We start from the raw sequence: 19,509 nt of genomic DNA on the forward strand, positions 1-19,509 counted from the left end.
TGTTTTGAAGTGCATCTGACAAATTCCCTGTCAACTGGTCATTTATCTTTTTTCAGTTTGTGGGACCTTGCATTCTACAAATTGACTGCCAAGTTTTCACACATTATAATAGTGACTGTACTTCAGAAGTACTTCATTGGCTGTGAGCCACTTTAGCATGTATTGAGGCCATGTAAGACACTTTAAAAATGCAAATATGCCAGATGGGTCAAAGCAGAAGGACAGAATGTAAAACCACAGTTCACCTAGGGCACAAGCACAAAGTCTGTACTAAGCACAAAATTTCAATTTATGCCTTACTCCTCAGGCTCAGGTTTGTTTTTCTCCTGCTTTATTTGAACTCTGTATAGATATCTAGGGAGCACAGGATTGATTACTGACGCAACATGAAAAAGAAAAAGCATAGTTTTCTTTTTTGAATGTTTGTTCTGCATGATATTTTCTGGAGGTTAGTTACTTGATGCTGAACACTGCTAAAGTGTGTTTGCTGCTAGAAAAAATAAAATCAAACAGAAAACCTGAACAGGCAAAAGCAACCAACAAAACATTTAATACTCTGCCTGTCTAACACAACTTACTTCTGTACAAGGGCAGGAGATCTTAACTTTTTGTCAGCAATGGTCCCAATGAGCAGCAAAGAATCTTTAGCTTGGTGAAATGGCACAGGTTCTATGATGACAAATAGAGAATACCATGTATGGTATTCCCCACGCTGCAATATCATGACAACACCTAAGTGCAACACTTTCATGAGCCTACCAAGAATGCTATTTCACTCACTGTGACTAAAGTAGTATGAAGATCATATATTCTTAGGCCAATGAAGACTGCATTCTAACTGGGGAAGTGGCGGCAGAGTGGTAATGTCGTTGGACTAGTAATCCAGATGCCTAGGCTAATGCTCTGGGGACAGTGGTTCAATTCCTACCACAGCAGCTTATGGTATTTAAATTTGATTAATAAATCTGGAACTAAAAGCTAGTCTTGGTAATGGTGGCCATGAAACTGTCAATTATCGTTAAAAACCCACCTACTTCATTAATGTCCTTAAGGGATGGAAATCTGCTGTCTTTACCTGGTCCGGCCAACATGTGACTCCAACCCCACAGCAAACGACAATTAACTGCCCTCTGAGTTGTATCAAAAACTACTACAACGTCAAAAAAGAAAGAAACATAGCATCAACCTAGACACCGGAAATGCCAATGGCACATCCAGTCCCATCGACCCTGCAAAGACTTCATGTGCCAAAATTGGGAGAGCTGTCCCACAAACAAGTCAAGCAATAGGCTGACAGTCATACTCACCTGTCCCAGACACCACCATCACCATTCCTGGCTGTGTCCAGAGGTGGCGGCACAGTGCTATACTGTTGACTCCAGACCCCATGATGTCTCATGGGCATCAGGCTAAACATGGGCAAGGCAATTTCCTGTTGATTACCACCTATCAAGCCCTGCAGCTGATGAATCTGTACTCCTCCATGTTGAACACCAACTGGAAGAAAAGCCAAGGGTGGCAAGGGGACAGAAGGTACTCTGGGTGGGGCTCGGTAACACCACTACTAACCAAGCTCGTCAAGTCCTGAAGGATATACCTTCTAGACTTGGTCTGCAGCAGCTGGTGAGGGAATCTGAAAGGAAAAACCTACTTCACCTCGTCCTCACCAATCTACAAGTCGCAGAGGCATTTATCCATGACAGTATTGTTAGGAGTGAGAACCGCACAGTCCTTGGAGTTTTTATTATTCATTTACAGGATGTGGGTGTCGCACACTTATTGCCCATCCCTAATTGCCCTTGAAAAGGTGGTGGTGAACTGCCTTTTTGAACTGCCGAAGTCCCTGTGGTGTAGGTACTCCCACAGTGCCATTAGGGAGGGAGTTCAGGATTTTGACCAAATGGAATAGATTTCAAACAGATCTAGCAACTCATAACTGGGCGTTCATAAGGTACTGTGGGCTATCAGCAGCAGCAGAATTGTATTCAACTACAATCTGTAACCTCATGGCCCAGCATACCCCCACTCTAACATTACCATCAAGCCAGGGGATCAACCCTGATTCAATGAAGAGCACAGGAGGGCATGCCAGAACAGCACAAGGCATATCGAAAAATTAGGCAACAGGTGAAACTACAACACAAGACTCCTTGCATACCAAACAGCAGAAGCAGCATGCAATAGACAAAGCTAAGCGATCCCACAACCAATTGATCAGATCTAAACTCTGCAGTCCTGCCACATCCAGTCGTGAATAGTGGTGGACATTTAAACAACTAACTAGAGAAAGTGACACCACAAATATCCCCGTCTTCAATGATAGGGAATCCCAGCACATCAGTGCAACCATCTTCAGCCAGAAGTACTGAATGGATGACCTACCTTGACCTCCTCCTGAGGTCCCCTGCATCACAGATGCCAGCCATCAGCCAATTCGATTCACTCCATACGATATCAAGCAGCAGCTGAAGAACTGGATACTTCAAAGGCTATGGACCCTGACAACATTCTGGCAGTAGTACTAACGACTCATGCTCCAGAACTAGCCATGCCCCTGGCAAAGTTGTTTCAGTACTGCTACAACACTGGCACCTACCTGGCAATGTGGAAAATTGCCCAGGAATATCCTGTCCACAAAAAGCCGGGCAAATCTAACCCTGTTAATTACCGCCCAATCAGTCTAATTTCAATCGGCAAAGTGATGGAAGATGTCATCAGCAGTACTATCAAACAGCACTTACACAGCAAAACCTGCTCACTGATGCTCAGTTTGGGTTCCGCCTGGGCCACTCAGCTCCTGACCTCACTACAGCCTTGGTATAAACATGGACAAAAGAGCTGAACTCCTGAGGTTACATGGGACTCTGCCCTTGACATCAAGATAGCATTTGACCAAGTACAGCATCGAGTCCTAGCAAACCTGAAATCAATGGGAATCCGGGGTGGGGGTGGGACACTCTCCGCTAGTTGGAGTCATACTTAGTACAAAGGAAGATGGTTGTTGTTGTTCTTGGAGGTCAATCGTCTCAGTTCCAGGACATTGTTGCAGGAGTTCCTCAGAGCAGTATCCTAGGCCTAACCATTTTCAACTACTTCATCAATGACCTTCTCTCCATCATAAGATCAGAAGTGGGGATGTTTGTTAATGATTGTACAATGTTCAGTACCATTCGCAACTCCTCAGATACTGAAGCAGTACATGTTCATATGCAGCAAGATTGAGACAACATTCAGGCTTGGGCTGATAAATGGCAAATAACATTAGTGCCACACAAATGTCAGGCAATGACCATCACCAACAAGGAGGAATCTAACCATCTCCCCTTGACATTTAATGGCATTACCATCACTGAATCTCCTCTAACAACAACCTGGGAGTTATCATTCACCAGAAACTGACCTGGACAAGCCATATAAATACTGTGGCTACAAGAGCAGATCAGAGGCTGGGAATTCTGTAGTAATTAACTCACCTCCCAACTCCCCAAAGCTTGTCCACCAACCGAACAGGCACACCTCAGAAGTGTGGTATAATACTTGCCTGGATGGGTGCAACTTTAAGAACAATCAAGATGATCAATACCATCCAGGACAAAACAGCCTGCTTGATTGGCACCCCATCTGCCACCTTAACCGTTCACTCACTCCACTACTGGCACATAGTTGCAGTCGTGTGTGCCCTCTGCAAGATGCACTGCAGCAACTCACCACGGTTCCTTAGCGCCTTCCAAACCCACAACCTTTACCACCTAGAAGTCAAGGGCAACAGATGCATGGGAACACTGCCACCTGCAAGTTGCCCTACAAGCAACACAGTATAATTCCTGACTTGGAACTATATCGCCGTTCCTTCACTGTCATTGGGGTCAAAAACCTAGAACTCCCTCCCTAACAACACTGTGGTTGTACCTACACCACACAGACTACAGCAGCTCAAGACAGCAGCTCACCACTATCTTTTCAATGGCAATTAAGGATGGGCAACAAAAGCTAGCATAGCCAGTGACGCCCACATCCTAAGAAAGAATAAAAAAGTCACCTTACAATTAGTGAACCTAAACAGCTGCCAACAAAGCAATTAGCAAGTTCTGTGTACAATTATGATAATCAAATTAATTTTTCATAATTATGTATTGAGAATAGTTTATTTTATTGCAATTGTAAATAAAGCTACCCAATGTGGTTCTTTTCCACTAAAGGCTATAAAAACCAAATCCTTAATTCTTAACTCAAATAGTAGACGCCTCAGCGCTAAAAGCCTCATGCAACTAATCTTATGATATAAAATCTGCAATTTTTCTGTCTATGATGAATGCTAAAAGCAGTTTAAGTCAGAGGCTCCCAAACTGTAGGTTGCAACGCCGACCATGTGGGCCACAGAGAGAGCTTTCGGAGTCGCAAGCTCCCCCTCGAGGCAGCAATGACAACTGTGGAGAAGTGACTCTGGCTAGACATCCCTGGACCCATTGGCTACTTGGCCAGCAAACATCAACGATGTGGACAGTGAGCCCAAAGCACCCTTTAATCTTAGGAAGCACTTTGAGCAGCGAGTGCCAAATGGGTCCAGGATGTTTGTACACCGATTTGTATAGGCAGAGGCAGGCAATTGTAACTCGAGTGACTGGTTGAATGCGGTAAAAACCAGGAGGTCATGCTGCTGAGTGAGGAAGGTGAGTGGCTGCTTCAAAATTTACTGAGTTTCTGCTCTTGTCTGCCTCTTGTACAGCAAAGGTGGATTAGAATATAGAATCCATTACAGCAAGAATCTATTGACATTTAAGAATTTAGATGAAAATCTGATAAATATTGAAGGGAATGAGGAATGAGTGATGTTGGGCGGGGGGGGAAATTGGATTAGAGTAATTAGGTCAAATTTAGTACCAACGCAAGCAAAATACACTGAATAGATTTAGCAATTTATAATTTTGAGATTTTTGGTGCTGCCTCTCAAACAGTACCAGTGACCAGTTAACGCTCTTTATTACTACTTGTGAAGCTGAAACTATATTGGGGAATCAAGTAAAATCAGTACACAAATGGCTAATGTGAAGGGGCAATTTGCGCTGATTACCTTGAGGTGATTCAGTGATAATTTCAACTGTTTGTGACTGATCACATGAAACAGCCAATCTAACTTCCATAATGCCAATGTGTCAGTGAGCGCGCGAGAAAGCGCGATTCAAAGAGATCAGCTGACTGTTTATTGATGTTTGGGTGGGTTGTTGAGAAATCCGTGTAATCGGTCTTGGTCACATCTGCCACTAATTGTGCAGTGTCGTGTGTTTGGCCACAGGTTCTCTGTTAATTCACATGTATCTCATATTAACCCTGAATGTTTAAGCATTAGATGGATATTGTAAACGGTATTATCTTTCTGACCTTGTATAGTAAAGTTTACTTTTGTTTGTTCAAAACCCGTAGAATCTTGTGGCTTTATGCTCTTATCACATGTCGAGTATCAAACTTTTATCTATTTTAAACAGAACGCTACTGATCTCTAACCAGAACTTACCAAAAACTTGGGGGGTTTGGCCCACAATCATAATGCATTACTACCTTTAAACCTAGCTATATTACATAGTATTTCACAGCACATAATAGTCCATTCAGCCCAACAGGTCTTTGCCAGTGTTCAGGTTCCCTACAACCTTTTCCCACCTTATCAACATATCCTTCTATTCCGTTCTCCCTCTTCTAGCTTTCCCTTAAATCCTTCAATGCTATTCACCTCAGTGGCTGCATGTGGTAGCAAGATCCATATTCTCACTAGACTCTGCGTTAAGAGGTTTCCATCAGTGGCTTATACTCAGGAAAGATTATAGGGTTCCTTGACTCAGGCCAAACAGCCCCTCCCCAGCAGGCCATCAGCAGTACAAAATAAGGTTGGGAGGAGAATCAAATAATTCATCGATTCGCCAAAGCAACTTTGTAATGAGTGCACTGTGGCTGGGAGGCAGGATAAAAGGATGCAAATGCATTGGTCTTAAACATGGTCTGGGCCTACAACATTTTGAAAAGTGCTTCACTGAAACAACAAGAAAGTACAGAGACTGTCATTGACCTTCTGACAACTTCAGTTCACACAAAACACCTTGGTTTCAGGAAAATATCTGGCATGTAAAATTCACAAACTCATTAAATTTGCTGACAAGTAAATACTCATTATGGTGCATTATGATCAGTATTCCTCAGATGCACTCCTACTGAAACACAATTCACTTGCCTTACTTCATTCCCTATATCACTAGATCCAGCACTGCTACCTTGGGCTAGAAACATACTGAGGAAGAAAACTCTTCTGTTCACATTTTAGAAATTCTTCATCTTCCTTGACCTATACCTTGCAACAAGATAGGATTAATTGATAACCTCACAGTGAAGGCACCCCAAGTTAGCAGCCATCATAACATGATTAAGTTTTACTTTTGAGGGAGAGAGCAATGCGTCCATGACTACTATTTTAAACTTAAATAAGGGCAATTATGAGGGCGTGAAAGCAGAGCTAGCTAAAGTGAACTGTCAAATGAGGTTAAGGGATAGGTCAACAGAACTTCGTGGTAGACATTTAAAGGGATATTTCAGAATACACAGAATAGATACATTCCAATGAGAAAGAAAACTTCCATGGGGAGGACCCACCATCTGTGGTTAGCTAAAGAAGTTAAAGAGAGTATCAAACTTAAAGAAAAAGCATTTTATTGTGCAAAGATGAGTGGCAAGTCAGAAGATTGGAAAGAATATAAAAAACAGCAAAGAATGACAAAATAATTAACAAGGAGGGAAAAGTTAAAGTACGATAGAAAGCTAGCTAGTAATATAAAGGCGGATAGTAAGAGTGTCTATTGACATTTAAATAAGAAAATATAGAAAGTGTGTCTGGGAAATTGATAAGGAAAAGTAGGGAGGTGGTGGATGAATTAAACAGGTATTTTGCATCAGTCTTCACTAGAGGACACAATTAGCATCCCAGAAATAGCTGGAAACTAGGAAGTGGAAGGGAGGGAAGAAATTAGGAAAATTACAATCACCAGGGAAGTGGTATTGAGCAAATTGTTGGGATTGCAGGCTGACAAATCCTCGGGTCCTGATGGACTTCATCCTAGGATCTTGAAGGAAGTGGCTAGTGAGATAGTTGATGTGCATTGGTTTTAATTTTTCAAATTCCCTGGACTGTGGCATGGTTCCATTAGATTGGAAAAGAGCAAATATAACTCCTTTATTCAAAAAAAGGGAGGGAGACAGAAAGCAGGAAACTACAGGCCAGTTAGCCTAACATGTGTCATAGGAAAAATGTTAGAAGCTGTTACTAAAGACGTTATCGCAGGGCATCTAGAAAAATTCACTGCAATCAAGGTTTTGTGAAAGGGAAATTATGTTTAACCAATTTATTGGAGTTCTTTGAAGGAATCACACGTGCTATGGATAAAGGGGAACCGGTGCACATACCGTACTTAGATTTCCAGATGGCATTTGATAAGGTGCATAATCCAAGCTTCAACAGCAGACGCACTGAGGCAGAAGCTGAGATCGGCAAGGTTACAGTGGAGAAAGTAGGCAGTCTTGCTGCAGTCTTGCTGGAAGAGAGGATATGGGTTCATAAGCTCAGTTCAGGGTCAAATGGAGCAGGAATCAGTGGCAATAGAGCAGAGCTTGAGCAAGGGGACAATGCCAATAGCTTCAGGCTCTCCAATGATCAACTGAAGGAGGCTGCAGCCCATCCAGGGCTGGCTGTCCAACATTCAGGCTGATAGCACAACGGGCACCGGACAGGTCGACAGAAGTGGCTGATAGCACCAGAGGCACTGGACAGGTCGACAGAAGTGTTGGAGAATCAAGGCTGGATTTTGCCTACATGCATGTGGAACCTGACAATCAGTCTTCAGATGGTTTTGCCGGTGGACAGCAATAGATGAATAATAGGAAAGAGCCAAGAATTAATCCTTGGGAAACTCCAGAAGTAGTAGTTGCTAGAGATTCTGTTTTACTAAGAGGTAATCCTCATTGCCAAATTTGAGTTTTTTGAGGATGTATCTAGAGGATAGATAAATGAGAGCCAGATGATGTAGTATACCTGGATTTCCAAAAGGCATTCATTAAGAGGCTGCACAAAAGCTGAATGGGCAAAATAAGGGCTCTTGGAATTGGAGGTAATATGTTTACAAGGCTAGAGGATAGGTTAACAGATAGAAAAGAGAGTGGGCATAAACGGGGGCTTTTTCCAAATTTGCAGGCAATAAATAGTAGAGTGCCACAAGGATCAGTGCTAGGGCCTCAGCTATATTAATGACAGATAAAGAGACAGACTAATGTATCTAAATTTGCTAATGGTACCAAGCTAGGTGACAAGGTAAGCTGTGGGGAAGACACAGAGGGGCTGCAAAGGGATATGGACAGGTTAGGTGAATGGGCAACAAGATAGCAGATGGAGTACAATATAGGGAGGTGTGATGTTATTCACTTTGGTCATAAGAATAAAAAAGCATAATTTATTTTTAAAAAGGTGAGAAACTTGTAAGTACTGACATTCAAAGGGACTTGATAGTGCTTGCACAAGGAGCACAAAGTTAGCATGACGGTGCAGCAAGCAATTAGGAAGGCAAATGGCATGTTGGCCTTTATCGCAAGGGGATTGGAGTATAAGAATAAAGAAGTATTTCTAAAGTTGCACAGGGTTTTGGTGAGACTGCATCTAGAGTAGCATGTGTAGATTTGGTCTCCACATTTAAGAAAAAATATACTTGCATTGGAAGCAGTACAGAGAAGGGTCAATAAATTGGTCCCTGGGGTGAGGGGATTGTCCTAGGATGAGAGGCTGAGTAAATTGGGCTTATATTCTCCGGTGTTTAGAAGAGAGGTGATCTCATTATTCTGAAGGGCCTCAATAGGTTGGACACTGAAAGATGGTTTCTGTTGGTGGAGGAATCTAAAACACAGGAGCGCACTCTCAGGATAAGGGTCAATCATTTAGAGCTGAGATGAAGAGAAATTTCTTCACTCAAAGGGTTATGAATCTTAGGAATTCCCTGCCAGAGGGATAGACAGATTTTTGGTATCTCAGGGAATTAAGGAGTATGGGGAGTGGGCAGGAAAATGGGTTTGTAACCCAAGATCAGCCATGATCGCATTGAATAGCGAAGCAGGCTTGAAGGGCCATGTGGTCTACTCCTGCTCCTATTTCTCCAGCAAGAGTGGAACCAAATGAGGGCAGCGCCACTCAGCAGGGCATGCAAGAAAGCATTGGAAAAGGATAGTGTGGTCACCACGAAAAAGGTTACAGAGGTCAAAAAGAAATAACATCCCATGGTAACAGTCATAGAGCATTTAATGAGCGGTTAAGTACAGCAGTTTCGAAATAGAAGATGATAATGCCTAAGGTGATGAAACCATTAACAATGTTGGCTAGCTTTGTGACAAACAAGTCCACCAGCTTCTCACACCAGCTGCAAGTGAGGATGGAGGGAGAAAGGATTCAAAAGGACAAGGGAATCAAAGGGGAGGCAAAGAAGTGATTGAGCAGATCAACAGCTGCAGAGGTATCATGGAGAGTCACAGGCTAGACAGTTGGAAGTCTTAAAGTTAAGTTCTAAGTGAACCAAGAAAGAGCTTTTTTCTTCAGGGACAGACAGTGAAGGAGAACATGTAAGTGAACAGTGATGGCTTTGTCTGTGATTCAGACAGTAGGATTAGGGTAGCCATGAGATGAGATGGTCAAGGTGGTGGCCATGAAAATGGGTAGGAGAGCTTATATGATGAGAAAGAAGTGAATTCAGCGTAGAGACAGTAAAATAATTTGAGATAGGGCTTTAAAACCACAGAGGTTGAGATCACTCAGTGCAGAGGCTGAGGGATGAAAAGTGTTCTCTGAGAAGGGTAGGATGGGGCTTGTGTAAAGGTAGAGAATGAGGATTCTAAAAGGAGACAAGAGTAGTGAGACAAGGTGTGTTACTCAAAAGGTGAAGGTGCAAGAAACACCTTCAACCAATCTACACCAAGGTCCACCAATGAAATAATTAAGGTTTCAGTAGTGTTAATTGAAAGATAAATTTTAGGAAAGACACCAGGAAGAACTCCTGATCATCTTCAAAACAGTGTTGATGAAACAGTTTACACCTACCCGAGGAGGCAACTCAAGGCTCAATTTAACATTTCATCTAAAAGTTTCTGGAGTGAAGCTTGAGCCCACAAACTTTTCAGACTCAAAGGCAAGAGTACTACCACTGAGCCAACACTGGCACTTGGAAAGCAGCAAGGGTCATATGGCAGCAATACAGCAGCATGGGAACTAACAAAAATAGATCAGCATAGAGAGAAAAGTTCTCCGCAAAGTAGCAAAAAACTGAGGACATAGGAGAAGGTCAGATATTAGAATAGAGACGATATAGCAGAGAACTGAGTGTGCATAGAATGTGTTAGTGACATGAAAGGTCACTAGAGAAGTCCAGAACTCAGTAGAAAATTGTACTTAGACCCAGAGAGAAGTAAAATATTCATCACGGCATCAAAATAAAGAAACCAGTATTGAATTGGGCCACATTTAGAAGCTCCGCAGGAGGCGGGGAAATTGGCAATCAGCTGGAACAGATTGCTTAAAACTCTAAGCAACTGAGTAACAGGATAGTCGCGGCAGCCAAGTTTTAACTGAGTTTAGTACAGAAACCTTGTCCTAATGGCAGAGGAATCCAGAAGTCAAGAAGTCAAATGCAAGCAAACAATGAAAATAAAGAACAAGCAGGGTCAGGGAATGAGAAATATGCTATACATAGATAACTTTGAACTTGTAATCTGGACTAAAATGACCAACTATTTGAGCCAGGGGATTTTAAGCTATGAAAGAGAAGAGTTTTGGTTCAGCAGAGAAGGAAGTTTTGAATAAAGGATGATCAGAAAGAAGGTTCCAAAGGACAGGAGCTCAAGTAAGAAACTGCCAGCATACTTAACAGCTCAAACAGAAAACCAGCTACTAATTTCCAAACTCTGAGGGACTAAGGGATGGGGCAGCAGAAAATGGGGAGAAAAGTCGCATTGGTACAGTAGCGAGTACTCTTATGAGGCCTGAGGAACATTGTCAATGCGGGAGCAGAGTCTTCCTTAAAACGGTACCTGATCCTGAACCTAGATTCCTGAATTGGAATATATTCTATTCTCCACCACCGATATCTCAAAACCAAGGACAAAATTTATGCACTGTGTGAATATGAATATTGAAATCACATACACAACTCTGGTGTTATACTTCCAGGGGTAAGAATTGAAGGCAAGAACATAAACTTGTGGTACGTTAATGACACAGCACTGCTTGCAGACAAGAAGCATCCCTACAAAATATGGTAATCAAGTAAAATCTAAAACCTTAGAACATAGATTGAGTAAGAACTCCAAAAAGACAAAAACAATAGCACAGTAGTTTGAAGGAATACATTAGAAGAAACTTGTGAAGATTGAAGTGGATGGAACAAGTTATTTAGGACAAATGATAACAGAAGATTGTAGATGCAATGCCAAAGTCAGGAGGAGGATAGAGATAGCCAAAAGCAATTTTGTGAACATGAAGGATGTGTGTTAACAAGAAAACTCAAGTTGTAACAAGTTAAAAAAATCATTATATGCTACATTCTATCCACTTTCCTGTATGCTTCAGAAACCTGGACAATAAGTAAAGATCTGTGGAAGAAAATAGAAGCCTTTAAAATGTGGATACCAAGGCATATGCTAAAAATTTCATATACAGGCCATAAGACAAAAGAAGAGGCGTTTGAATTTGCAAGAGCAAAAAGGGTTCTAAAAAGTGACATTCAGAAAATAAAATGTCAGTAATTCAGCCATTTGATCAGAGCCGAAAAGCTACAGAGATCTCTTCTAAAGGGCAAAGCAAAGCAGAGGGCAATAGAAAGAGGGGTCGACCTAGGCTTAGTTTAATGATGGACATCATAGAGTGGCTCCAGATGAGCTACAGTGGATGTGTGAGCATGGCACAAGGTAGACGCGCATGACATGCCAGGACAGCAGATCTCCTGGTAAGAGTAGCTACAAGCAGCAACAACGTTGTAAGTGTAATTTGGCACACCTGTATTCCCAATTCATCACACGGTATTAATAGCTAATATACCAGGTAACACTGTGTTAGAAAGGCAAAAATAATTGTTCACTAAAGAAAAGAATCAAAGCAGCCACTGCACTCTACAATGAAACAAAGTATCTTCAATATATTAAAAACAGGTTATCTGGTCATTTATTTCATTGTTTTTTTTGGTCAGACTTTATTGTGAGCAAATTGGCTTTCATGTTTCTCTAGATTACAAAATTAAATTTCAGAAGTAGTTCTTTGGTTATTGGGTACTTTAAGATAGAGGATACTGATAAATTCCATTCCACTAGTAAAATAGATAATTGTACTTGTCAATGCTAAAATTATCATTGATGAGACATACCAGTAATCTCTAAGTATGGCAAGCCCTATTTCATTAAATTGAAAGCCTCTTCCCACTATACCAACATGACATTTTTTGTATGTCCTTCACCAATCATCCTGTCACTTCAAGGCTCTACAATGAAAGTGCTCCTTTAATGTGCAAACACAGCCAGTTAGGTTTATTAAATTGCAAGGGAGAACGAAAAAAATCTGATAAAAAGTAATGACAATGATGATTATGAAATTATTTAAAAGACAGGAAGAAAAACCATCGTCCAATGGCCAGTAGACAATTAGCATGTCTTTCTCCTGATCTCAGGGGAAAAAAGATGATGGGACACTCAGATGAAGAAATAAGTGGCTATAGTGGGTGAAGTCTTATATAAGCCACCACTGTGAAAGAATTAAATTAATGCTATGTTATGCAAAGGGTTTGCCAAGCAGAATGAGCATTGCTGTTAAGGTTCACATCAAACTTGATGAAAACGCACTAGAATTTTTCAAAACATGACTAAAAATCAGTGTTCCAAGTACAATGTTTCCGGAGATACAACTGGACGTTTTTAAAAAAAAAACAGCCAAACAAAAAGCACTTCAATTGACCAGTTTGCAAATTATTTTGACTTGCACTTGTATCACGCCTTTCATGACCTCAGGAAGTCTCAAAGCATTTTAAAGCTAGTCAATTACAATGTCAGCAGTTACTGAAGATACTGCAAGGGACAAATAAAATAAACATTGAAAGTTTTAAGCATTAGATGTCCACAGGGAAGTTATTTGCTAAATTTTTATCATCTCACGAGCTACCTTCTCAACATAAAAATGCTTTAATTTTCTAAATCACCTTCCTAACCAAAATAAATAAATTTCCAAAGCAGTTTTAATTAATGTGCAAATAAAGTAAATCAACATCAAAAACAGAATTACCTGGAAAAACTCAGCAGGTCTGGCAGCATCGGCGGAGAAGATGTTCTGCTGTCTGTGACATCTTTTGATGATCTGCTTCTATCACTGCTTTTGCCTACAACCACACCACCCCCCTCCACTTCTCCCCCCGCCCACCACCTTAAACCAGCTTATATTTCACCCCTTCCTGGGATTTACCTAGTTCTGTCGAAGGGTCATGAGGATTCGAAACGTCAACTCTTTTCTTCTCCGCCTATGCTGCCAGACCTGCTGAGTTTTTCCAGGTAATTCTGTTTTTGTTTTGGATTTCCAGCATCCGCAGTTTTTTGTTTTTATCATAAGTAAATCAACATACCTGGCTGGTTTGTGATATTGGCAGAGGAAGTCAAACCGCCCATCTGGAACAGGTACTCTGCTTTCATTGGGATCAATGGTACAGAAGGGAAAGTTCTCTGCGGCTGCCTGGCTTTTTGTTAGAACGTTAAAAAATGTAGATTTCCTGTTTCATAGAAAAAAAAGTTAACCAGCTTTCCAGAAAATATTTTAATATACGTATTTGATATAGTGAAGTAGCACAATGTTTGTGAACAGTTTTCTATCAATAAAAATATCTAGAAAATCTCAGGTCTGGCAGCATCTGCGGAGAGGAACACAGTTTACGTTTCGAGTCCGTATGACTCTTCAACAGAACTAAGTAAAAATAGAAAAAAAGAGGTGAAATATGAGCTGGTTTAAGGGGGGGGGGGGGGGTGGGTACAGCTGGATAGAGGGCCGGTGATAGGTGGAGATAGCCAAAAGATGTCAAAGACAAAAGGACAAAGAAGTGTTGAAAGTGGCGATATCATCTAAGGAATGTGCTAATTAAGGGTAGAAAGCAGGACAAGCAAGGTACAGATAGCCCTAGTTTGGGGTTTGGGGTGGGGTGTGTGTGTGTGTGTGGTGGTGGAGGAGAAGGGATCGAAATAGGCTAAAAGGTAGAAATAAAACAATGGATGGAAATACTTTTAAAAATAATGGAAATAGTGAGAAAAGAAAAATCTATATAAATTATCGGGGGAGAAAAAGGGGATCGGAAAAGGGGTGGGAATGGAGGAGAGAGTTCATGATCTAAAATTGTTGAACTCAATATTCAGTCCAGAAGGCTGTAAAGTGCCTAGTCGGAAGATGAGGTGCTGTTCCTCCAGTTTGCATTGAGCTTCACTGGAACAATGCAGCAGGTCAAGGACAGACATATGGGCATGAGAGCAGGGTGGAGTGTTGAAATGGCAAGCGACAGGGAGGTCTGGGTAATGCTTGCGGACAGACCGAAGATGTTCTGCAAAGCAGTCACCCAGTCCACAACACAAGCTGGAGGAACAGCACCTCATCTTCCCACTAGGCACTTTACAGCCTTCTGGACTGAATATTGAGTTCAACAATTTTAGATCATGAACCCTCTCCTCCATCCCCACCCCCTTTCCGATCCCCCTTTTTTCCCCAATAATTTATATAGACTTTTCTTTTCCCACTTATTTCCATTATTTTTAAATGTATTTCCATCCATTGTTTTATCTCTACCTTTTAGCTTATTTCGATCCCTTCCCTCCACCCCACACCACCCCCACTAGGGCTATCTGCACCTTGCTTGTCCTGCTTTCTACCCTTAATTAGCACATCCCTTAGATAATATCACCACCTTCAACACCTCTTTGTCCTTTTGACTATCTCCACCTATCACTGGCCCTCTATCCAGCTCTACCTGTCTCTCCCCCCCTCCCCGCCCGCCCCCACCCACCCCCCCCCCCCCCCCCCCCAAACCACCTCTTTTCTATTTTTACTTAGTTCTGTTGAAGAGTCACACAGACTCGAAATGTTAACTGTGTTCCTCTCCGCAGATGCTGCCAGACCTGCTGAGTTTTTCCAGGTATTTTTACTTTTGTTTTGGATTTCCAGCATCCGCAGTTTTTTGCTTTTATCCTAGTTTTCAATCAATGTCTTACCAGGCAGAATGGCCTACATGCAAATACAGCCAGAATCAAACATTTAAAGAAATTGGAATGAATTTGAGCCTGAAGTTTTACATGACATATTTAGACAATTCTGAATAGGTCGTATTCATGCAAAAAATTAAAGTACTAATAGAATTGAAGCGTTACATAAGCCTGCAGCTGAACTGAGTATTTGTAGAGATGCGAGAACGGAAATTTATTTTGCACTTAAAAGTGAGGGATACAAAGTGGAGAATCACAATGGTTAGAGCAAGAAGGAACCCATTTGACTCCGTGCCTCAGGGAGATTGAAGCACTTTTGAAAAAAATAAGTAAATACAATAAAAAGTTAATGAAACATGTCCCCTCATGTGACTGTGTCAAATGAGATGGGGCATGTTTTTATTTTTCAGAAAAAGTTTTTATTTAATTCGTAAAAGCTCAGGAAACCTCATCCCGATCATGGATGAGGTTTCCTAAAAAACACAAAGGCCACTTGGCCTTTTCACCTGCCCGCCAACCACAAGGGCAGCATAAACTTGAAATTAATTACTTTGTTAATGGCCTTAATAGGCCTATCAATTACTGAATGAAATAATACTGAATGACGCACGCCCGACATCATCAAGCATCATTTTATGTGCCTGCGTGTCAGGCCCACCCCCACACGCCGACTGGAACACTCTGGCCAGGATTTTATGAAGTCGCACAACCCTCAGAAAAATATTTATCCTTATCTCTGTCCTAAAAGGGCAACCCCTAATTTTAAAACAGTGCCCCCCTAGTTCTGGACTCACCCACGTGAGGAACCATCCTTTCCACATCCACCTTGTCAAGACCATTCAGGATCTTATATATTTAAATCAATCACTCCTCAATTTTATAAATTCCAGTGGGAACAAGCAGTCTGTCCAACCTTTCCTCATAAGACAACCCGATTATTCCACGTATCAATCTAGTAACCCACCTCTGAACAGCCTCCAACGCATTTATATCCTTTCTCAAATGAGACCAAAACTGCACACAGTATTCGAGGTATGGTCTCACCAATGCCCTGAAGCATAACATCCTTGCTTTTATGTTCAATTCCTCATGTAATAAAAGGATAGCATTCTATTAGTTTTCTTAATTACTTGCTTTACCTGCATACTAATTTTTTGTAACTCATGCATTGGAACACCTAGAACCCTCTGCAACTCTGAATTTTGTAGCAGTTCTCCTTTTAAAGTAATACTCTGCTTTTTTATTCCTCCTGCCAAAGTGAACAACTTTACATTGTCCCATCTGCCTGATTTTTGCCCACTCATTCAATTTATCCATATCCATCTGCAACCTCCTTATGTCCTCTCCACAGCCTGTTTTCCTACCTAACTTTGCAGGCGACACAAAGATAACCACCATGCCTTCACTCCGCTCATCTAAGACATTGATATAAATTGCAAAATGTGGAGCCACCATGCCTTCACTCCGCTCATCTAAGACATTGATATAAATTGCAAAATGTGGAGGCTCCAGCACAGATCCCTGCAGGGCTTCACTCATCACATCTTGTCAGAAAAAGACCCATTTATGCATACTTGCCGGTTTTCGGAATCCCTCTACCATACTCTGCTGTATAAAAAAGTTTTTACTCATGTCATCTTTAGTTCTTTTGTCATTCACTTTAAATCAATGTCCTCTGGTATTTTTCTATTTTCTGCCTTTAATGTCAGTACTGAACATTTGCATGAATGGTTTAAGTGCTGGTTAGAAGCACAATAAACATCCTCAACACTGGCCCAGTAACATTGTTAAACCTCAAGTTCAAAAAGCGATTTTATACCACATCAAAGCAATAATCTAATTGTTTTCAACATCAGCCATCCTATGACTTGAATGAAACTGCCAATTTAAAACCAAAAAGTTCTGAGTAAGGCAGAGAGAGGAATAACCTGGCAGGAGGCATCATCCATCTACTGAAGATACCTACCTGATTTACAATATATTAAGATCAAAAATCAATAGATTTACAACTAGATTACTGTCCAGACAGCAAATCTGAAAATTAACCTTAAGAATTTGGGCAAAGTTTTCGAACAATCGTGGGATCAGTCAGAGGAACCATAGGATTACTTATGTGGGAACACTGAAAGATCATAGGAATTGCAGCACAGGAAGCAGCAGGTCGATTTATTTAATTCTTTCATGGGATGTGGATGTCACTGGCAAGGCCAGCATTTATTATCCATCCTTAATTGCCCTCGAAAAGGTAGTGGTGAACTGCTTTCTTGAATTGTTGCACTTCTAATGGTGGGTACAACAAATGTTGGTAGTGAAGGAGTTCCAGGACTTTGACCCAGCAACAGTGAAAGAACAGCAATATAGTTCCAAAATCAAGATGATTTTGGAGTGTGAATTGGAGGGGAGCTTGAAGGCGGTGGTGTTCCCATGCATCTGCTGCCGTTGTCTTTCTGGTGGTCCTGTTGTGGGTTTGGAAGGTGCTGTCAAAGAAGCCTCGGTGAGTTGCTGCAGTGCATCTTATAGATGGCACAACTCCACTGGGAAGATGGTGGTTTAGTGGTAATATCACTGGACTAGCAATCCAGAGATCCAGGCTAATCCTCTAAAATCAAAACCCACTATTGCAGCTAGTGGAATTTAAATTCAATTAATGAAAAATCTGTAATTGCAATCCACAGTGACCACAAAACTATAATTTGCTGTAAAAACCCATCTGGTTCGCTAATTTCCTTTAGGGAAGGAAATTTGCCACCCTTATCTAGTCTGGCCTACATGGGACTTCACATCCACAGCAATATGGTTGACTGTTACCTGCACTTTGAAATGGCCTAGCAAGACACTCAATTCAAGGGCAATTGGGGATGGGCAACAAATGCTGGCTTTACCAGCGATGCCCACATCCCACAAAAGAACAAAAAAAAACCCACTACTACTGTGTACCAGTGTTTATATTTAGTGAATATTTAGTGATGGATGGGGTACCAATCAAGTGGGCTGCTTTATCCTGGATGGTGTTGAGCTTCAGGTGTTGTTGGAGCTGCATTCATCCAAGCAAGTGGGGAGTATTCCATCACATTTCTGACTTGGGCCTTGTAGATGGCGGACAGGCTTTGCGGAATCAGGAAATCAGTTATTCGCCACAGAATTCGCAGTCTCTAACCTGCTCTTGCAGCCATAATATTTATAACTGGCTGGTCCAGTTTCTGTTCAATGGTAATGACCAGGATGCAGTTAGTGGGGATTCAGCGATGATAATACTATTGAACGCCAAGGGAGATGGTTACATTCTCTCTTGCTGGAGATGGTCATTGCCCAGCACTTGTATGGTGCAAATGTTACTTGGCACTTTTTAGCCCAAGTCTGAATGTTGTCAAGGTCTTGCTGCATTCAGACACTGGCTGCTTCAGTGTCTGAGGATTTGCAGTGGGACAGAACATTGTGCAATCATCAGCAAGTATCTCCACTTCTGCTCTTTTGATGGAGGGTAGGTTATTGATGAAGCAGCTGAAGATGACCGGATCTAGGACATTACTCTGAGAAACTCCAGCAGTGATGTCCTAGAGCTGAGATGATTGACTTCCAACAATCCCAAACAACTTCCTTTGTGCTAGGTATCACTCCAGCCAGTGGAGAGTCTTCCCCTAATTCCTACTGACTTCAATTGCTAGGGAACTCTCGGTCAACGTGATACCAAGTCACTCTCACCTCACCATTGAACTCAGCTCTTTTATCCTTCCTTGGACCAAGGCTCTGACAAAGTCTGGAGCCAAGAGCCCTAACTTAACTCAAATTCTGCAGAGAGCAAATTATTGCTTTGTAAGTGCCACTTAACACTGTTGTCAGCACCATCCATCACTGTCCTGATGATTGACAGTAGAGCGATGGGCAGTAATTGGCTGGATTAATTTGTCCCGTTTTTGTGGACAGGACATACATGGGCAATTTTCCACATTGACCTGACAATGTCTCAGTATAGCCACAACACTGGCAGTCTTCAGTATTACAGCCAGGATGTTGTCAGGGTCCATAGCCTTTGATGTATCCAACACAACAGCCATTTCTTGAAGTGGAGTGAATCAAATTAGCTGAAGACTGAAGAGGCAGAGATGGATCATCCACTTCTGGCTGAAGATGGCTGCAAATGTTTCAGCCTAGTCATTTGCACAACGTGCTGGGCTTCCCCATCATGGAGGATGGGGATATTTAAGCAGCATCCTCCTCTGGTTC

At 41.7% G+C, this 19,509-nt stretch overlaps 1 protein-coding gene across 3 annotated transcripts in view; it reads right to left on the minus strand.

Annotated features, from left to right (window-relative positions):
- Positions 1–19,509, minus strand: part of ola1 (Obg-like ATPase 1) — a 200,616-nt gene that overhangs the window by 160,256 nt on the left and 20,851 nt on the right. For 2 of the 3 annotated variants that reach the window (XM_041201408.1, XM_041201410.1), the window contains one exon: positions 13,671–13,814. The exons of the other annotated variant lie outside the window; for it this stretch is intronic. In XM_041201408.1, the coding sequence (XP_041057342.1) occupies positions 13,671–13,814 (144 nt within the window). The remainder of the gene's footprint in view (positions 1–13,670; positions 13,815–19,509) is intronic. 3 annotated transcript variants of the gene reach the window in all.

The sequence above is a fragment of the Carcharodon carcharias genome, chromosome 12, assembly GCF_017639515.1.
Source record: "Carcharodon carcharias isolate sCarCar2 chromosome 12, sCarCar2.pri, whole genome shotgun sequence".
In the NCBI taxonomy this organism is placed as follows: Eukaryota; Metazoa; Chordata; class Chondrichthyes; order Lamniformes; family Lamnidae; genus Carcharodon; species Carcharodon carcharias.